This window comes from Nicotiana sylvestris, chromosome 1, assembly GCF_000393655.2.
Source record: "Nicotiana sylvestris chromosome 1, ASM39365v2, whole genome shotgun sequence".
Lineage (NCBI taxonomy): Eukaryota > Viridiplantae > Streptophyta > Magnoliopsida > Solanales > Solanaceae > Nicotiana > Nicotiana sylvestris.
The window spans coordinates 161,281,782-161,302,729 of NC_091057.1; the positions used below are offsets into that span (position 1 = coordinate 161,281,782).

Sequence of the window (20,948 nt, forward strand, 5' to 3'; positions counted from 1 at the left end):
GTTCAATAAAGTGTGAAACCTTGTTATCCCATAATTTAATAAAACGAAAAGTTTCTTCTTTATTTCTTATTTTATATGTTATTTTTAATTTTGTTTCCTTCGTTTTTTTTTTCTGAACAGTTCTTTTCATACTGGTTCTAACGACATGGCATACACAACGGATCTTCAACCTAGTCTAAAAGATCAATCTGATTCCGAACTAACTACAAGAGGTCGATTATGATAATGAACCGGAATACAATGAGGATGAAGCCTTCGAGGAGATAAACAGGGAGTTGAGCCAGTTTTAAGAAAAATCCAAGCCCAACTTAAATGACACAGAAGCTATCAATTTAGGGATGCCGGCGATATCAGAGAAACTAAAATAAGCATCCACATTGCACCAAATATCAGGGAGGAATTGATCAAAACACTTATTGAGTTCAAAGATGTTTTGCATGGTCATATGATGACATGCCGGGGTTAAGCACAGATTTAGTGGTTCATAAATTGCCCACTGACCTGGCATGCCCTCCCGTCAATCAAAAATTGAGGAAGTTCAAAACGGATATGAGTGTGAAGATTAAATAGGAAGTAACCAAGCAGCTGCAAACAAAGATTATTCATGTCACTCGATATCCTGATTGGTTGGCTAATGTGGTGACGGTGCCGAAGAAAGATGGGAAGATCAGGGTGTGTGTCGATTACCGCAATCTGAACAGGGCAAACCCAAAGGACAACTTTCCTTTACCCACCATTCATATCTTGATCGACAATTGCGCCGGACGTGAGATTGGATCTTTTGTAGATTGCTATGTTGGGTATCATCAGATTCTGATGGATGAGGAAGATGCGGAAAAGACGACATTCATCACGCCATGGGGGACGTATTGCTATCGGGTAATGCCATTTGGTTTGAAGAATGTTGGGGCAACGTACATGAGAGCAATGACCACTGTGTTTCATGACATGATCCACAAAGAGATTGAGGTGTACATGGACGATGTGATCATAAAGTCCAAGCATCAGGAAGACCACGTAGCAGACCTAAAGAAGTTTTTTCAAAGACTTCGAAGGTATGATATTAAGCTTAACCCAGCCAAATGCACATTTGGAGTTCCATCTGGAAAGTTGTTGGGGTTCATCGTCAATCGACGAGGGATTGAACTGGACCCGTCAAAGATCAAATCTATCCAAGATTTGCCACTGCCGAAGAACAAGACAGAAGTAATGAGTCTGTTGGGAAGGTTGAATTACATCAGCAGATTTATTTCACAACTCACAGCAACCTGTGAACCCATCTTTCGGCTCTTGAAGAAGGATGTCGCGGTAGAATGGACGACGGAATGCCAGGAGGCATTTGACCAGATCAAAGGATATTTATCAAATCCACTTGTATTGGTTCCACCTGAGCCAGGGAGACCGCTAATTCTTTATCTAACGGTCTTGGAAAATTCGTTTGGTTGTGTGTTGGGGCAACACGACATTACAGGAAGGAAGGAGCAAGCCATTTATTTTCTCAGTAAGAAGTTTACAGTATATGAGGTTAAGTACACTCAACTCGAGAAGACATGTTGCGCCCTAACTTGGGTGGCCCAGAAATTAAAGCATTATTTGTCTTCATATACTACTTATCTCATATCACGCTTGGATCCGTTAAAGTATATTTTTCAGAAGCCTATGCCCACTGGGAGGTTAGAGAAATGGCAAATATTACTAACGGAGTTTGACATCATCTATGTGACAAGGACAGCTATGAAGGCCCAAGTGCTGGCAGATCACTTGGCTGAGAATCCTGTTGATGAAGAATACGAGCCATTGAGGACGTATTTTCCTGACAAGGAAGTAATGAATATAGATGAGTTGGAATTACCTGAGGAACCAGGTTGGAAGCTTTTCTTTGATGGGGCCGCAAATGCGAAGGGTGTCGGAATAGGAGCAGTACTTATTTCTGAAACAGGACGACATTATCTTGTTACAGCTCAACTGTGTTTCTATTGTACCAACAATATGGCTGAGTATGAGGCATGCATTTTGGGTATGCGATTAGCTGCAAACATGGATGTCCAGGACGTTTTGGTCTTGTGAGACTCGGACCTCCTGGTGCATCAGATTCAGGGTGAATGGGAAACACGGGATTTGAAGCTCATACCCTATCGACAATGTCTGCATGATCTGAGCAAGCGATTTCGATCAGTGGAGTTCAAACACATCCCGAGAGTTCACAATGAGGTTGTCGATGCATTGGCCACTTTAGCATCAATGTTGCACCACCCGGACAAAATTCATGTTGACCCGTTGCACATCCAGGTTCGTGATCAGCATGCCTATTGCAACATGATAGAGGAAGAAGTGGATGGCGAGCCATGGTTTTATGACGTCAAAGAGTACCTCAGGATGGGGATATACCCGGAGCAGGCCACCGGAGATCAAAAAAGAGCCATTCGGCGATTGTCAAATGGATTCTTCCTCAATGGAGGAGTGTTGTACAAAAGAACCCCAGATTTGGGATTGCTGAGATGTATAGATGTCAGTCAAGCCACGACAGTTATGACAGAGGTACATGCTGGAGTTTGTGGGCCACATATGAGCGGATATGTATTGGCAAAGAAGATTCTTCGAGCAGGGTATTACTGGCTCACTATGGAGCGGGATTGTATCAGTTTAGTGCGGAAATGCCACCAATGTCAGATACACGGAGATTTGATTCATTCTCCGCCGACAGAATTGCATACAATGTCGGCGCCATGGCCATTTGTTGCGTGGGGCATGGATGTCATTGGACCTATTGAGCCAGCAGCTTCCAACGGTCATAGGTTCATTCTGGTGGCCATCGACTATTTCACTAAGTGGGTTGAAGCTAAAACTTTCAAGTCGGTAACCAAGAAGGCAGTGGTAGATTTCGTTCACTCCCATATCATCTGTAGATTTGGGGTCCCAAAGGTGATCATCACAGATAATGGTGCTAATCTTAACATCAATTTGATGAAAGAGGTATGTCAACAGTTTAAGATTACACACCGTAATTCCACACCATATCGTCCTAAGGCGAATGGAGCGGTTGAAGCATCCAACAAGAACATCAAGAAGATACTGAGGAAGATGGTAGAAGGGTCCAGACAATGGCATGAAAAATTACCATTTGCATTGTTGGGTTATCGCACTACCGTCCGGACTTCAGTAGGTACAACCCCTTATTTGTTGGTATATGGAACCGAAGCAGTAATACCTGCGAAAGTTGAAATTCCATCCCTTCGGATTGTTACTAAAGCTGAGATTGATGATAACGAGTGGGTCAAAGTCCGGTTGGAACAATTGAACCTAATTGATGAAAAGAGATTGGCAGCTGTGTGTCATGGCCAGTTATATCAAAGGAGAATGGCGAGAGCCTACAACAAGGGGTGGCGCCCCAGAAAATTTGAAGTGGGACAACAAGTGTTGAATCGAATCCTGCCACATCAGGCAGAAGCAAAGGTCAAGTTCGCCCTGAATTGGCAAGGACCGTTCATTATAACTAGAGTATTGTCCAATGGTGCTTTTATATTTAACAGATAACGACGGTAAATGCGTCAACATGGCTATCAATTCTGACTCAGTTAAGAGATATTATGTATGATTTCTTGTTGACTGTAATCGTTGTTTGTTTGTGTTTGGCATTTATCGGAGAATGAAATAACGGAGGCAATTCTTTCTTATATCCAAAACACTTATCCTTTGCTTCCCCTTTTGAGCCTTATTTATTTTTTTCATATCCCTCTTTTGGAATCAAAAGTTAAAATGAAAAGAAGGGAGAAAAATAATGGTAATAAAGACAAAAGAAAAGTCACAAGAAAAATAAAGGAATTGGGAACTACGTTTGACCTGATTCCTCAAAGAAGGATACATAGGCGCCTCACGGCTCGGTCATAGTGTAACAAAAAATAAAAATCCCCCAAGTAAGAAAACTGGGGCAGAAGTTATGTTTTAAAGTTTCAAAAGAGGTTTGATTCCAAGAGTTGTAATGTTTCACACATCAAAGTTATTTTTTGAATTTTTGATAGCCTTTTCTTTTAGCCAGACATGAAAACCCATATTGATGTCCAAAAAAAAACCTCCCGATCAGTATCCGAGAAGTGCCAAGTCATGCAAATGGAAGTCGGGAATAACACTCTGATCTCCAGCAAAGAAGAAGATCATAAACCGTAAATGAATTGATAGCCGAAAAAATCCCCAACAGAGAGAGTCATATCGGCAGCATTCCAATCCCCAGTTGAAAAATAAAATAAAATAAAAGAGTTTTATCGGTGAAAACCTTCACAAGCACCATAAGGCGACGGGAGTTGAGAGAAACGATAGAGTCTTATTAGTGAAAACCCCTCGAAGGGCACTATGAGGCGACAAGACAAGATTGGCGGAAAGGATCCGCATTTTGGCAAAAAGTTGAATGTTTGTTTATCCCCAGCAAAATGAGGCCATCCGAAAGATTGATACAAATAGACTGGGTTGATCAATCTGAAATGCACGACATGATCGTTTAGATCGGTTATATCTTTCAGATAAGTTATTTTATTTCTTTTTCCCCAGCATTTGTTCAGAAAGACTTTTTCTTTTTTCTATTTTTGAAATCATCACTTTTTCATTTCTTGGTTTAAAGACTTTACCTTCCCAGCAGCTTGTTTTTGGAAATGATTTTCAGAGCTTACTACCAGTTGCTAAAATAGGACAAGCCAAAGATAAGACGACAAAGCAAAAGAAATTGGTCGCAAGGCCAAATGATGAAGGGGTTTAAATCCCAAAAGGACCAAAATTCTAGGGGGAGGGGGGAGTTGGAGGAAAAACGGAAAATGACAGTTTAAAAAGTTCTGGATCAAATTCCAAGAGGATTCCCCAGCAGATTTGCGAGATACAGGAACAACTCCGACAAGTTCTTGATCAAGCTTCACAATGGTCGGACAACACAGAGCGGAGAAGGAAGAGAAAAGAAAAAAAACCATCCCCAGCATGAGTATCATCCTCAGCAAACAATATCCTCCCCAGCAAGTTTTATAGCAAAACAAGGAAAAGAAAAGGGAAAAACCATCCCAGCAGAAGTGACACGACCACTCGCCCCGTTTTAAACTAACAAAATTTTTCTTTGATTTAAAACAGGGAAAGGAAATATTATTGACAGCAGGAAGCAGGGTCACAAAGAAGATTATCAAACTGGGGCAGAAAATTTTCTCTCATTACGAAAATTTTCTTGAAATCACATAGCCATTTAGGAAAGAGAGAAGATAACACAAGTTTAGAAGAAAATAAAATCCCCAACAGTATACAAGAAGGGAGATACAAGTTTTAAAAGAAGAGCAATCTTGGAAGAAGCAAGATAACCCAAAGTTGTAAAAGCAATGACCTTTGAATCAATATCATCCCCCACCATTGTTAAAAGGAGGAAGATAATTCCCCAGCAGTGTTATTCCCGGCAGGTTTCAGGGAAGTGGAAGCAATAAGCTTTAAAGGAAATGGTCTTTGAAGAAGGAAAATGACATATTTGTGAAATAAAATGTCGGTGTTATCCCCAACAGTTTTCGGAGGAATAAAACACCAGTTTTGAAGGAAGCAGTTGTTGACATCAGGAGACCGCCTGGAGAATGGATGTGTTACATTTTCAAATTTGGAGAAATCAGGAGCTCGCCTGGAGAATAGAGGCTGAATTATTTTGAGAAAGTTGGAAAAGTCAGGAGTCCACCTGTAGAATGGAGGTTGAATTATTTTTAGAAAATTGGAGAAGTCAGGAGCCCGCTTGGAGAACGGAGGTTGTTAAATTTTAAGTTGGAGTCAGGAGCCCGCCTGGAGAATGGAGGCTGATTTATTCTTCGAAGCTGTTGAAGTCAGGAGCCCGCCTGGAGAATGGAGGCTGATTTATTTCAAAGTTGTTGAAATCAGGAGCCCGCCTGGAGAATGGAGGCTGAATTGTTTTGAGAAAGTTGGAGAAGTCAGGAGCCCGCCTGTAGAATGGAGGTTGAATTATTTTTAGAAAATTAGAGAAGTCAGGAGCCCGCCTGGAGAACGGAGGTTGTTAAATTTTAAGTTGGAGTCAGGAGCCCGCCTGGAGAATGGGGGCTGATTTATTCTTCGAAGCTGTTGAAGTCAGGAGACCGCCTGGAGAATGGAGGTTGATTTATTTTTCAAAGTTGTTGAAGTCAGGAGCCCGCCTGGAGAATGGAGGCTGATTTATTTCAAAGTTGCTGAAGTCAGGAGCCCACCTAGAAAATGGAGGCTGAATTATTTTGAGAAAGTTGTTGAAGTGAGGAGCCCGCCTGTAGAACGGAGGTTGTTATATTTTTAAGTTGAAGAAGTCAGGATCCCGCCTGGAGAATGGAGGTTGTGTCATCTTTCAAAAGTCAAGATTGGAGTCAAGAGCCCGTCTGCAGAACAGAGGAATATGTTTCAAGATCAAACAAAAGTCAGTAATGAGGAGGGTTACAACAGAAATCCCCAGCATAACAAGCCTTAATGTAGGAAACAATGTCCCTAGCAGACATAGTGGAATAATAAAACTTGTGTTCAGAAAAGCAAAAGGCCAGTGTCATCCCCAGCAGTTTTCGAAAGAAAAACACCAGAGGAAACACAAGCCGACAAGAAAGCAAGACTACAAGAACAAGTCGGAGATAGATAAGATTTTGTAATCCCTAGTTTAGTCTAGCTTCTTGTTTTCTTTAACCATGGTGTAATAAGGAGGTCAGTAAGCGGTAGCAGCAGCAGCGATAGCAGTAACAACAAAATAACAGCTCCATGGTAGTCCCAGCTACCAAAACTTCCCGAACTACATTGACCTGATTCCCTTTCAGCCAGGGATATGTAAGAAACCTTTGAAGCAGAGGTTTGGTCAGATCTTTAAAAATGCTTCACACGGAGTAGTTAAACGGGCAAAAATCGCTCGTATCCGCTCACTTTATCTTTGCACGAAAACTCTTCGTGTTTTCGGACAAAGAGGGGCAGCTGTGAGCACGTGATTTTTGCTTCATGAAAACTACTCCAAAAGAAATCAAAATAAAACAAATTTCATCTGTGTACAATTTTGAGAATTTGCGAGACATTTTGGTAATTATTTTGTCTGTAAATGTTTACCCTTATTGTGATTAATTAAAAAATAAAACAAATACATGTTGCATGCATATTTAAGATTTAATTATGCATTTAGGAATTAATTAAACCATCATTTGGCTCTAAAAGGAAAATCTCAAAAGAATAATATATATCCGTTCTATTCTATTTTTCGTCATTGTGTGATTTTATTTTAAGGTTTTAATTTGTGTGTTAATTGTTATAAGTGTTAATTAAAATTTGTGTAGTTTCATTTTTGATTTTACAATTTAATTAGGAATTGTGTTTAAATTAGAAATTAAAGAAGGAAAAGGAAAAGAGTTCAAAAATGAAGAAAACTCGGATTTGGGCCAAAAGCTTCAAAGCCCAAACAAAATACACCCCAAACCCGTCCAAAAATCAGCCCATACTCGCCCCAGATCTAGTCCACCTACAACTAATTCAAACGACGTCGTTTCATTGTCTCAATCTGAGTCGTTGATCTCACGTGATCAACGGTCCAGATCAACTCTTCCATACCCGACCCATTTCCATCCAAGACCGATCCGGTCTCAAGGTTAAACGAATCGACACCGTTCCGCTTACTTGATCAATCCAGGCCGTTGATCTCATCAGATCGAACGGCTTGGATCCAATCCCCACGTACGTATAAAAGGGGTCCAAATGAACCCCGCCCCCCAAACCAAGCCCCCCCCCTTTTTCATTCTCTCACAAACCTCGTCTCTTTCAAAGATGAGGAACCCTAATAGCCGCCACCCCGTCCCCTCACCGTAAACCCGGCGGCGCCGGCTCCGATGGCCGTGAAATTCACACCGCTAGAGCACCTAACTCCCTCTTCACAAATCCTTTAACCGTTTTGCTCGAATCAGGCTGAAGCTTCTCGAATCTTCAATCGAAGATTCGAGCAAACTTGAAACCCACCCCAATCAGTCTCAAACTCACACCCAATAATCACCTTGACCTCCTCGTTGCTAATCCTAACCAAATTGGCTCAAATCCGAGTAAAACTCATCAAATGGCGGATCTAGGACTCAACAGTTCGAGATTGTTGCAAAACTGTCAGGGTCGAACAGTTTCTGGTTAGTATTATAAGTCTATTTCTGATGAAATAGACGTATAATACTAACTGGAACTCAAGTTCGAAAGGGCATATGGTTGAAATCCAAGAAAAATAGTCAGTTCTTTTCAACTTCTTCTTTTTCTTTTTTCTTTTCTATGTGTTTGTTTGTCTGTGTGATTAGCCATTTTTTTTAGGGTTTTTAGTTTAAGTTAATCCAATATATATATTCTGTTTCTTTTTCGGATTTTGGTTGGATTAAATAATTCAATGTTTGTTTAAGTAGTTGGATCAATTCTTCGTTTACCTAAATTAGGTTCATTGTAATTCGTCTTTTGTCCGTTATTTTCTCCACTCTCCATTAGTTTATGTTCTGTCGATTAATAACATAGGTTATAAATAGTTTCGTCGATTAGTCCATTCCTGTTTGTAAACCAGTAAATCCATCAAATGATTTAATGTCGTGTTATGTATTCTGATCTGTAGACACTTAGCTTCAAGGCATTGTCATTGATCCTGCATTTTTGTTAGGTTGGACTTAGAATCTCTGCATTTGTGATTGATTTTGATCCAGTTTCAAGTTCAGTTTTTAATAGTTCTGTTAAGTTCTGTGTGGTGTTAATACGGTTTTGGTTCAAGTTGAGTCTGTTGGTTCCAGTTAGAATTCAGCCTTAGTCATTTAGTTATTAAAATTTGGTAGAATGGATTGATTATAGCTATTATAGTTTGCTGCTTGATCTAATCTATGAGGTTTGAATTGCTGTTTGATTTTGACTAAGGAAATTGGTTATAACTGATAAAGTACAAAGGGTTGGGTTAGGATAGTAAATCACAGTGGTTTCAGGGGTAATTTGGGAATGAAACGGTTAGGTTTATATTTTAGTGTTAGTGCTTTGTTAGTGGGGTATTAATTAATACACTAATGGGGAATAAAAGGGAATTGGGGGCTGATAATAAGGAAAAGTTTGCCTTAGTGGGATTTAAAGTGAAAAATCAGATTTTAGTGGAAAAAAATCTGATTTGAATAAAGAAAACTGGGGCAGTATATTTGAACAGGGGGCAGATTGGTATAAAAGGGGTTGGGGACTGACTTTTAAAGGAGGGGAGTGAGAATTGCAGAGAGAAAAAATTTCTGGAAAAAAAAGGGGGGAAAGGGAACTAAAAGAAAAGGAAGAAAAGTTTGAGAGAAGAGAAGAGAATTAGAGGAAAAGATTCTGGAATAGAAAAAAAAAAATTCAGAGTTTAAATTAAGAAAGAACTGATTTTTCAGAACTAAGAATTGCTTCTTTGAGAGTTAAAAACTTAAAGTGAAGCCTTTCTTTACGACTGAAAATCAGAATTATGTTACTGCTTCCATGGTTTGCATTTGGTACTACTGATTTTTGGATTGGCTTTCCTGGTTTTTCTTTTGGTTTTGGAGTATTGTTTCGTCTGAATTTCTGGGTTTCTATTTGGTTTTCAAGTTTTTCTGTTTGGTATCTGAATCCGGCTCTTGAGTTTCTGCCGCTATTTGTTACGGAGTTGTTCTGTGTATTCCTGCGTTGTTGCTGTTGTTGTGTTGTTTACTGTTGTCCTACTGATCTTCCTCTTCTTCTCTTTGCTTTTCAAATACCAGGTACATAAATTTGATACACTGGTTCTTGTAGGCTGAAACTTGAAGCATGAATACAAAGAAATGAGGAGTTGAAGTTTTTAAATTCAATATAGTTGTCTATTTGTTTGTATGTACATTAGAATACCTTTCTTTTATTAGAGTCATATAGGTGTTCGTTTATGTATAACTAGACATGCCTATTCTATAGTAATTTAGTTGTAAAATCCCCCCTCCTTTTTTCTGTATGTTTTTTTTAGTTAATAAAAACTAATGATGTAGTAGTAATGTTTTGTCATTTCAGTCTATTTTGTTTAAAAGCATGTTCCAAACACACATCAGGCCATATGTTGATTATTCAATAGTTTAAATTATTTTAGTTAACAAATTGCTTATCTAATTTCGTAAGAACAAGTTTAATTGGTTAATTTCAGCATCTAAGTGTTCTAGGATAAAAAATCAGATTTTTTCAGGTTCATTCATTCCAGTAGAATATCACTTTAAATTGGTAGAAATTTGTTAACAAAAATGACACCATATATGTATAGAAACCTGTAACTAAGTCCAATTTGAAGTAGTATGGCCCAGGTCCGGTTTTACCCCTTATATGTCGGACCTGGGCCCATAACTGTCAAATAGATTGATCTTACTACGTTCATTTTAGATTTAACGAATCATGTTCGAAACTCAACTATAGTAACTCGTAAGTAGGTAAATAAAGTAGGACCTTTTTCTTCATTTACTATAGAGACAAACAAAATAGAAAACATAGTCATTATAGGACGACCTTTAAAATAAAAATGAGATGAGCCTCACCAATAAAACACACAAATTACGGGGCCCTCGATAAATGTTTAATTGAATACTTAGACTTCGGGATGTGCCGTTTAGCAAAATTCTGTGGCCTTTCCCCAAAACAACAATACGCTAGTCGCTTTAGGCGCGTCTTTAATAAATTATTTTCTTAAATTTGGGTGCACATTTATGTGACCCAAATCCAAATCTCAACGAAGTCGAAATATGTCGATAACTACAGGTACATTGACTGTGACGTGGTTCGAGATATGTTTTCATAACGTTGCAATTCTCCGTAAAATAATAACAATAATAATAAAATTGATAAACGCGGTTCAAAGTTAAAATTTGCATATAGGCTCATAATTGTTAAAATCAGATATTTTACGCCAAAGATGACAGTCGAGCGACCGTGCTAGAAACACGGAATTCGGGAATGCCTAACACCTTCTCCCGGGTTAACAGAATTCCTTACTCGGATTTCTGGTGCGCGGACTGTAATATAGAGTCATCCTTTTCCTCGATTCGGGATTCAACCGGTGACTTGGGACACCACAAATTTCTCAAGTGGCGACTTTGTATTAAATAAACAAATCCCGTTTCGATTGTCCTTTAATTGGAAAAACTCCCTTATACTCTTATGGGGTAGGAAAAAGGGGGTGTGACAATGACTGGGGGTTATCCCTACTATGCACGCCCTCATTATTGGGAACGTCTTCCACCTTGACGTACATTTCCAATAATTTTATTACAATAAATTTCCTGTATTCATCCGGAATCCACAAAAAGTCTCTAAGAGTTTCATCATCCTCGATGTTAAACTCAGAATAATAAGCAAACCCCTGCGGAGTCACTGAATACGGAAATCTACCGGTTATTTTAAGGTTAACCGAACGCCAACTCTCATTCATTTTTTTACGTAACAACGATACCAATTTATCGTACTCCATAGTAAGCGGCAATTTAACATGACATTGTAGAGGTGAGCTATACCTCACAGAGTTATTCTCCAACACACCTTACCCCCTCCCCCAATATAACATTGTATTCTGGGCCGGGCCCGGGACTTCGTGGGCCAAACGGGCCGGTCTTCGTGGGCCTGGGCTCTGGCGGTCCTGGGCTTCGTGGGCTCACCTGGTGGAACCGGCCCGTGACGGGCCTAAGCCCATGTGGTCCTGGGCTAAATGAGTCGGGCTCGTGGGCTTCGCGGGCCTAGCGGGGGTTTTTTTTTTTTTTGTAAGGCAATTTATTGTAGTATCATGGCTATATTAAAAATATATATGTAGTATATATGTAGAAATCTAATTATTAAAGTGCTTGACGAAAAAGAAAAATAACAAAACAATAGTAAAACACTAAATTGTCATGCATAATAAATTAATAACAAAGTACAACATGAAGCATATTAATATATATATATATATATATATAGTATACTAGTATAGAATGTTATGTATATATATTTCATTGTATATTTTCTTGTAGTATATATTGTATGTTATGTATATATATTCTCTTGTATTATATTGTCTTGTAGTATATATTATATGTTATGTATATATATATCCTCTTATATATTTTCTTGTAGTATATATATTGTATCTTATGTATATATATTCTCTTGTATATTGTCTTGTAGTATGTTATGTATATATATATATATATATCCTCTTATATATGTTGTTGTAGTATATATTGTATGTTATGTATATATATTCTCTTGTATATTGTCTTGTAGTATATATTGTATGTTATGTACATATATTCTCTTGTATATTTTCTTGTAGTATATATTGTATGTTATGTATATATATCCTCTTATATATGTTGTTGTAGTATATATTGTATATTATGTATATATATTCTCTTATATATTTTCTTGTAGTATATATATTGTATCTTATGTATATATATTCTCTTGTATATTGTCTTGTAGTATGTTATGTATATATATATCCTCTTATATATTGTCTTGTAGTATATATTGTATGTTATGTATATATATTCTCTTGTATATTTTCTTGTAGTATATATTGTATGTTATGTATATATATATATCCTCTTATATATGTTGTTGTAGTATATATTGTATGTTATGTATATATATTCTCTTGTATATGTTGTTGTTGTATATATTGTATGTTATGTATATATATTCTCTTATATATTGTCTTGTAGTATATATTGTATGTTATGTATATATATATTCTCTTGTATATTTTCTTGTAGTATATATTGTATGTTATGTATATATATATCCTCTTATATATGTTGTTGTAGTATATATTGTATGTTATGTACATATATTCTCTTGTATATTTTCTTGTAGTATATATTGTATGTTATGTATATATATTCTCTTATATATTGTCTTGTAGTATATATTGTATGTTATGTACATATATATCCTCTTATATATGTTGTTGTAGTATATATTGTATGTTATGTATATATATTCTCTTGTATATGTTGTTGTTGTATATATTGTATGTTATGTATATATATTCTCCTGTATATTGTCTTGTAGTATATATTGTATGTTATGTATATATATTCTCTTATATATTGTCTTGTAGTATATATTGTATGTTATGTATATATATTCTCTTATATATTGTCTTGTAGTATTGTATGTTATGTATATATATTCTCTTGTATATTTTCTTGTAATATATATTGTATGTTATGTATATATATATCCTCTTGTATATTATCTTGTAGTATATATTGTATGTTATATATATATATATCCTCTTATATATGTTGTTGTAGTATATATTGTATGTTATGTATATATATTCTCTTGTATATGTTGTTGTTGTATATATTGTATGTTATGTATATATATTCTCCTGTATATTGTCTTGTAGTATATATTGTATGTTATGTATATATATTCTCTTATATATTGTCTTGTAGTATATATTGTATGTTATGTATATATATTCTCTTATATATTGTCTTGTAGTATTGTATGTTATGTATATATATTCTCTTGTATATTTTCTTGTAATATGTTATGTATATATATATCCTCTTATATATTGTCTTGTAGTATATATTGTATGTTATGTATATATATTCTCTTGTATATTTTCTTGTAGTATATATTGTATGTTATGTATATATATATATCCTCTTATATATGTTGTTGTAGTATATATTGTATGTTATGTATATATATTCTCTTGTATATGTTGTTGTTGTATATATTGTATGTTATGTATATATATTCTCTTATATATTGTCTTGTAGTATATATTGTATGTTATGTATATATATTCTCTTATATATTGTCTTGTAGTATATATTGTATGTTATGTACATATATATCCTCTTATATATGTTGTTGTAGTATATATTGTATGTTATGTATATATATTCTCTTGTATATGTTGTTGTTGTATATATTGTATGTTATGTATATATATTCTCCTGTATATTGTCTTGTAGTATATATTGTATGTTATGTATATATATTCTCTTATATATTGTCTTGTAGTATATATTGTATGTTATGTATATATATTCTCTTGTATATTTTCTTATAGTATATATTGTATGTTATATACATATATTCTCTTGTATATTTTCTTGTACTATATATTGTATGTTATGTATATATATTCTCTTATATATTGTCTTGTAGTATTGTATGTTATGTATATATATCCTCTTATATATGTTGTTGTAGTATATATTGTATGTTATGTATATATATTCTCTTATATATTGTCTTGTAGTATTGTATGTTATGTATATATATCCTCTTATATATGTTGTTGTAGTATATATTGTATGTTATGTATATATATTCTCTTATATATTGTCTTGTAGTATATATTGTATGTTATGTATATATATTCTCTTATATATTGTCTTGTAGTATTGTATGTTATGTATATATATTCTCTTGTATATTGTCTTGTAGTATATATTGTATGTTATGTATATATATTCTCTTATATATTGTCTTGTAGTATTGTATGTTATGTATATATATTCTCTTATATATTGTCTTGTAGTATATATTGTGTGTTATGTATATATATATCCTCTTGTATATTATCTTGTAGTATATATTGTATGTTATGTATATATATATTCTCTTGTATATTGTCTTGTAGTATATATTGTATGTTATGTATATATATTCTCTTGTATATTTTCTTGTAGTATATATTGTATGTTATGTATATATATATCCTCTTATATATGTTGTTGTAGTATATATTGTATGTTATGTATATATATTCTCTTGTATATTGTCTTGTAGTATATATTGTATGTTATGTATATATATATCCTCTTATATATTTTCTTGTAGTATATATTGTATGTTATGTATATATATTCTCTTATATATTTTCTTGTAGTATATATATTGTATCTTATGTATATATATTATAACTTATTACTTATATATTTTCTTGTAGTATATATTGTATGTTAGGTGTATATATTACCTTATATATTTTGTATATTATGTGTATACAAAAAAAAAATTAAAAAAAAATCCGTTGGGCCCGTTAGGCCCGTCAGGACCGCTAGGACCGGCCCAGGCCCGGCTGACGGTCCCAGGCTAAACGATCCCGGGCTCGTGGGCTAATCTATGAAGACCGACCCGTCACGAGCTTCTTAGGACCACCAGGACTGGCCCACCAGGACCGGCCCACCAGGCCCGTTAGGACCGCAGGCCCGGTCCGGTCCGGTTCAGGCCCGGCCCACCAAGCAGCATTACCCCAATATAGTGAAACCCTTATTTTTGTCACTTTAGACATTGTAAAAAAATGATTGATAAGAAGAAGAGAGAAGTATGAACGTAAGTTTGAAGTAAAGTATTGAATGAATTTTCATAAAATTGAAACGCCTTTAAATAAGCAAGTCCGACATTAGGGTGTAGAATTTTTCTATGTAAAACGCAGTACAATACTACGTTTTATGTATTGAATTATTGTTATGTAAGTTTATTATTGGTGGGGCCAAAAACCAGAGTAAAACGCAATATAATAATACGCTTCACTGTAAAACGCAGTATTATACTGTGTTTTAAAAATTTTCTTAGTAAAACGCAGTATAGTACTGCGAATTACAAAAAAAAATTAAAGTAAAACAAAATATAGTACTGCGTTTTACTCATTTATGTAACTTTTTTTTTAAGTAGTAAAAAAGTATTTTTTGTCCAAAAAATCATCAAAAAAGTTTAGGACTCAATTCTCAATAGACACACAACACAACACATAATGCCATCTTACTACCACTTTCCTCTATAAAATTGTTCGATGAAGAGGAATAAAAAAAATAAACTAGCGAAAAATCATTGGCCGATACAAAGGACGCCCGATCCCAAACAGACTAAATTATTCGCATCTCTGATTTTTTTTTTTAAATCAATAGAGATGGTTTTTTTTAGATTTTTTCTTGGTGAATACAGTAAGACGAAGGTGCCATCACAATCATACCATACTTCACAGCATTTAATAAGAAGAAATTAACTCTAATTCTTTTCTTTGAAAAAATAACATTGCAGACCTATGAAACTGTTATTCTAGATCCAACATGAAAAGATTAGCTTTATGAGAAAAAAACACCTAAAAGACTGCAAATAACCTTTAATTTTATCTTTTTACTTCAGAAATAAGAGTATATTATAAACTTTTTTATATCATTTCACAACAAGAAAACATATGCACCAAATAATCCAGCCATTACTAATCTTTGTATTACAATTTCACTAAATAATCCACTATCCAGTGATTATTAATTTTTTTATTACATTTCTACAGTATGATAATAGTGCATACGCACCAAGCAACTCATTAGATTGCCAATTTTATTAGAAAGGTGACACCTCTTTCCTACTGAAGTATTTTCCTGATGGACCTCCCTCGGGTAAAAGAGCAAGCCAAACAGGACTTTCAGCACCCTCTTCAACACTCAATTTGCCACAATTGATAGTCATATCAGTTTTGACATAGCCTGGACAAACACAGTTGATGAGAAAACTTGGGTATTTCTTGGCCAATATTCTTGTGTAAGCATTCACTGCTGCTTTTGATAGTGTATATGCAGGTAAAATCAGAGGCCAGTTTTTACTTTCCAACAAACCCTCCTTCAAATCTTGCAGAAAAGTATTCAAAACCTCATCTACTCTCTCTTCTGTTAGATTCTCAGCATCACTTAACACTCCTACAGCCCATTCATTGCGTACATACTGAAACAACATTAATTGTGCCAAAATGAAAACAATATAATCAGAAGATCGCTTTGTCTATTCTTTAAAATTGTAAGAGTGTACATGAGTGTATAGCATAACTGGTAAAGTTGTTGTCATGTGGCCAGAAGGTCGCGGGTTTGAGACGTGGAAACAACTACTTGCAGAAATGCAGGATAAGACTGCATACAATAAACCCTTGTTGTCCGGCTCTTCCCCTGACCCCGCGCATAGCGGGAGCTTAGTGTACTAGACTACCTTTTTTTGTATCGGTATTTAAAGAAATGAGCAAAAGAACAAACTATCGTAAAGATGTCATATTTTAAACGCAATTTAAGTACGTTATTGTAGCTCTCATGGATGAACACAATTTCTGGCCCCAATAAGAAAAGTTCGTATGTAATTAGATGAAATACCTCCAACTTTCCAGCAATGGAGGAGACATTGACAATACGAGGTGAATCAGAAAATTGAAGTAGAGGTAATAACTCTTGAATCATCTGTTTTGCCCCATAGTAGTTTGTTTTTAGACATTCTTCAGCTACATCATAAGTTTGAGTTGCTACGTTTATCTTCTCCACGAATAGGTCTTGCTGCATCACCAACACAAGATTCATTTCAAATGGATAAAAGAATGCGCTGAAGAAATTCACAGGACCATAAATTGCAGTAGAAGAAACTTTTTATTTTGTTTGGTGGAGTGGGTGAAAGCAGAGGCGGATCCAGGATTTAAATCCTATGGGTTCAATTTTAAGGTTTTTAGTATTGAACCCATTATATTTTTAAAGTTATGGGTTCAAATCTACTTTTTTTGTTATTTTATTGAATTTTTACATATAAAATTTTTACTCTGCGTCGAAAGTTATGAGTTCAATTGAATCCGTAGATACAACACTGCATCCGCCCCTGGGTGAAAGAGAAATTAGTTACAGTAATTCATTACTTTTTAGCTATGTTGCTCGAATTCTCCAAAAATGTTGTCGAATGCATGTTGGATCCTCTAAAAGTAGAGTATTTTAAAGGATGTGATACGGATATGGCGGCATCTTAGAGCGTCCGCACAACACAGCCTTTTAGTGTGTATGGTATCAGTAGTATGTGAATTCAATGGAATATCTGTAAGCAAAAGAAGAATTGATCATGTGATATAGTCACTTACTTCTGGACTTGTAATTGTAACATCTTCATCCATAAGCAATCCAAGAACTGCTGCATTATTCACCTGGTACGTTTGTTCAGAAATGATGTAGTATTATGTTACATAAAGGTTAAGCCAAATCATGAACTGTTAATTAAGCAAACATAAAAAACTATAGATTAAGAATGCAAATCTCAATTTGAAGTACTATATATTATATTAACATGTTATTCACTTTATCTTTTATATTACAAAATTAAACATGGTATAGACAGTTGCATGTACTAGGAGCTCACCTTAACCTGATGGTATAAAGTACTGGTACATTCATTTGTTCTTTTTCTTATAAAAAATGAAACCAATTTTCTAAATCCAAAGAGGACACTACTAGAAATTCTGCCAAAACGTCAAAAAATCGACCGAAATCTGTCAGTTTTTCAAAATATTTTCTTTTCCAATTTTTTTTTACAAAACCGACCAACTTCGTTGTTTTTCCTGGCGCAAAAACGTGGGAAACTATTTTGGCGTCTCATGAAATTTATTTTTTAATAAACCGACCAAAGTTTCGTTTTTTCATGTAAAGTAAATTAAAATTAATATTCAAAAAACCGACTTCGGTCGCTATTTTACCGACCAATCTAATTTCGACGGATTAAAGTCGGTCTATTTTTCGAGTTTTCCGACCGATTTCGATCGGTATTTCCGGACAGTTTTTCGCAGTTTTCTAGTAGTGGGAATTTGGAAGTGGAAATTACCAAGATATCAAGCTTGCTAAATCTGGCCTTGATGAAATCTTTGAGTTGTGCAACACTAGAAGGGTCAGTCACATCAAGTTTATGAAAAATAACATAATTTGAGAGGCCACACTCCTTTAGTATATCAATAGCTTCTGCTCCTTTCTTCTCATCTCTAGCTGTTAAGATCACCACTATCCCCTTTGAAGCTAGCTGTCTACATATTTCTAGTCCTATTCCTCTGTAGGCTCCACTCACAACTGCAATCCTGATAACAAATTTGAAACCATAAGAAAATAATGCCCCATCTTACTCACACAAAGATATAGAGCCCGAGCTAGACAATAGTGAGTTATGTTGAACCTATTCAAATCTACCATTGCCGATAACAACAACAAACCAATATAATCCCCCAAGTGAAATTTAGGAGTAATATATAGGCAGACTTTCCTAATCAAAAGACAGGAGAGCACCCCTTCCCCCGAAGTTACGGGGTCATTTTGTCGAGTTTCTTCGACATGGTTCTCCCAAGCGCCCTACTATTCTCTACTTGTTCACCTGTGTCGGTTCGGGGTACGGTCAGTTCATTGGGAGGATCGCCCTCCAATTCACCTTGATGACTATGACAACAGTCGCGACTATAAACAGATTAGAGGCAAATAGAGAAATTCTGGCACTGCTGATAGAGAAGGAAAAAAATCAAACAGAAAAAAGGAGTGAATGTTATTGAATGGAGAGGAGTACCTTTGAGTTGCCAGGAAGTTGGAAGGTTCTGCCATTGGTATGAAGTGTTGCGTGTTCGAATGTGTTTAAAAAAGAAGAAGAGTATTTCAGGCCCACTGTGTTCCTTAATACATACAGTAGTATTGAAAGTGAGTTTGTAAATGATCCAACGTTTTAGTATTAATCATTCGACGAGTGTGTGGTAGGAGGAGACGTGGAACAACTGAACAGCTACGACCATAAATACCATGATTGAGAATTACTCAAGAAATTTACACAAAATTGATTATTTTTTTCTTTTTTATTCTTAATAATAATTATTCTTGAAGACTACAAACACCTAACTTTGTTTAAATATCAATGAGGAAAGATTAAATATTAAGACATAAATAAGGGCAAAGTAGTCAAAATCTTATCCTAATGAACTTTTCTTAAAGGCGTATACAAGAAAATTATAACAGATAATTAGGGGTGTTCAAACCGAACCGGAAAATCGCACCAAACCGAAAAACCAAACCAAACCGATTAAAAACCCGACTAGGTTTGGTTTGACTTGATTTGGTATTGAGTAAAAAACCCGAACCAAACCGACATATAAATATATAAATTTTATTTATATTTTTAAGACTTTATAGTGATTTTTCTTTAGAAAATATAGAAATATTTGGGATCCTCTCATGTATTAACCTTGAAAGCGTAAATTAACGAAAAATTATTGTTAGACGACTAAGAAAATAACTATCATGTGTTACTAAAAAAATTCTCCCATTAGAATATTTTAATAGATCATATGTTTGTCAATTTTTTCTATATTTACTAAACATATATTCACTTATCAAAGCTTTATCTACAATTTTAATAAAGTAAGATTGAAGTAATATTCATGTAATAAAAAAAAACCCGAAAAATCCAACAAAATCGAACCAATCCAAATCGATATAATTGGTTTGGTTTGATTTTGATAAAAACCGAACCAACTCGGTTCATGTACCCCTTCTGATAATATGGGACGGAGTGAGTAAGACAATTGGCAGCCACGCGTTCTCGAATCACACAAAAAATCTTAGAGCTACTGGTCATGGTTCCCACTTAAACCAGTCTTCACTCTTCATTTCCTGTACTTTCTCTTTTTGTATTCTTTACATTTTTTGGTTCTTATTTATTTTTATTTACTTCATTTTTTTAGTCATAACTCGGACTCAAAATACCGCGATTATAAAATTATGTTCTTAAAGATAAAATAAAATGTATAAAGTTAAGTTAATTTTAAAAAAAAGAAATATATTATTTTTAGAGAAAATAATATCATATAAACTGTAACAAAGAGAATAGTTAATTTAACAAATTAAATAAATCTCAAAATCTTGTTTTAGAAAGCAAAAATAGTGTAACTCTTATTTAAACTTTTTCTCTCTTCAATTTCACCTTTACTGATGCAATTAGTAAAATCTTAATCTAATTGAAACGTTTATAAGAGAGACAAACAACAATCTTAGAGAAATACTCCATAATTAAGATTATTAAATATCTTTCTTAAAGAATACAAAAGCTTTGAAAGACCAATAATATAGCCGAAAAAGTATTACTATCAATTTTAAGTGCACATAAAAAACTATTTGCTGTGAATACTGGTTAAAGCAGCAGATACTCAG

General features: G+C 34.8%; 1 protein-coding gene across 1 annotated transcript; it reads right to left on the reverse strand.

The window, feature by feature from the left end:
* Positions 1-16,133: 16,133 nt before the first annotated feature.
* LOC104242858 ((+)-neomenthol dehydrogenase-like) lies at positions 16,134-19,447 on the reverse strand. The gene is made up of 5 exons (XM_009797975.2): positions 19,318-19,447; positions 18,595-18,841; positions 17,861-17,923; positions 17,118-17,294; positions 16,134-16,701 (listed from the first exon to the last, which is right to left on the reverse strand). Exons 1-5 carry the CDS (start codon positions 19,350-19,352, stop codon positions 16,324-16,326), a joined length of 900 nt encoding a protein of 299 aa, XP_009796277.2. The 5' UTR covers positions 19,353-19,447; the 3' UTR covers positions 16,134-16,323.
* Positions 19,448-20,948: the final 1,501 nt, after the last annotated feature.

What these genes read in the sequence shown, in the direction of transcription:
- LOC104242858 (XM_009797975.2), bottom strand. Translation starts at nt 19,352, where the DNA reads ATGGCAGAACCTTCCAACTTCCTGGCAACTCAAAG. An exon ending in AACTTCCTGGCAACTCAAAG is followed by an intron (nt 18,842 to 19,317) that starts GTACTCCTCTCC and finishes ATTTGTTATCAG; the next exon opens with GATTGCAGTTGTGAGTGGAG. An exon ending in TTACAATTACAAGTCCAGAA is followed by an intron (nt 17,295 to 17,860) that starts GTAAGTGACTAT and finishes TTGGTGATGCAG; the next exon opens with CAAGACCTATTCGTGGAGAA.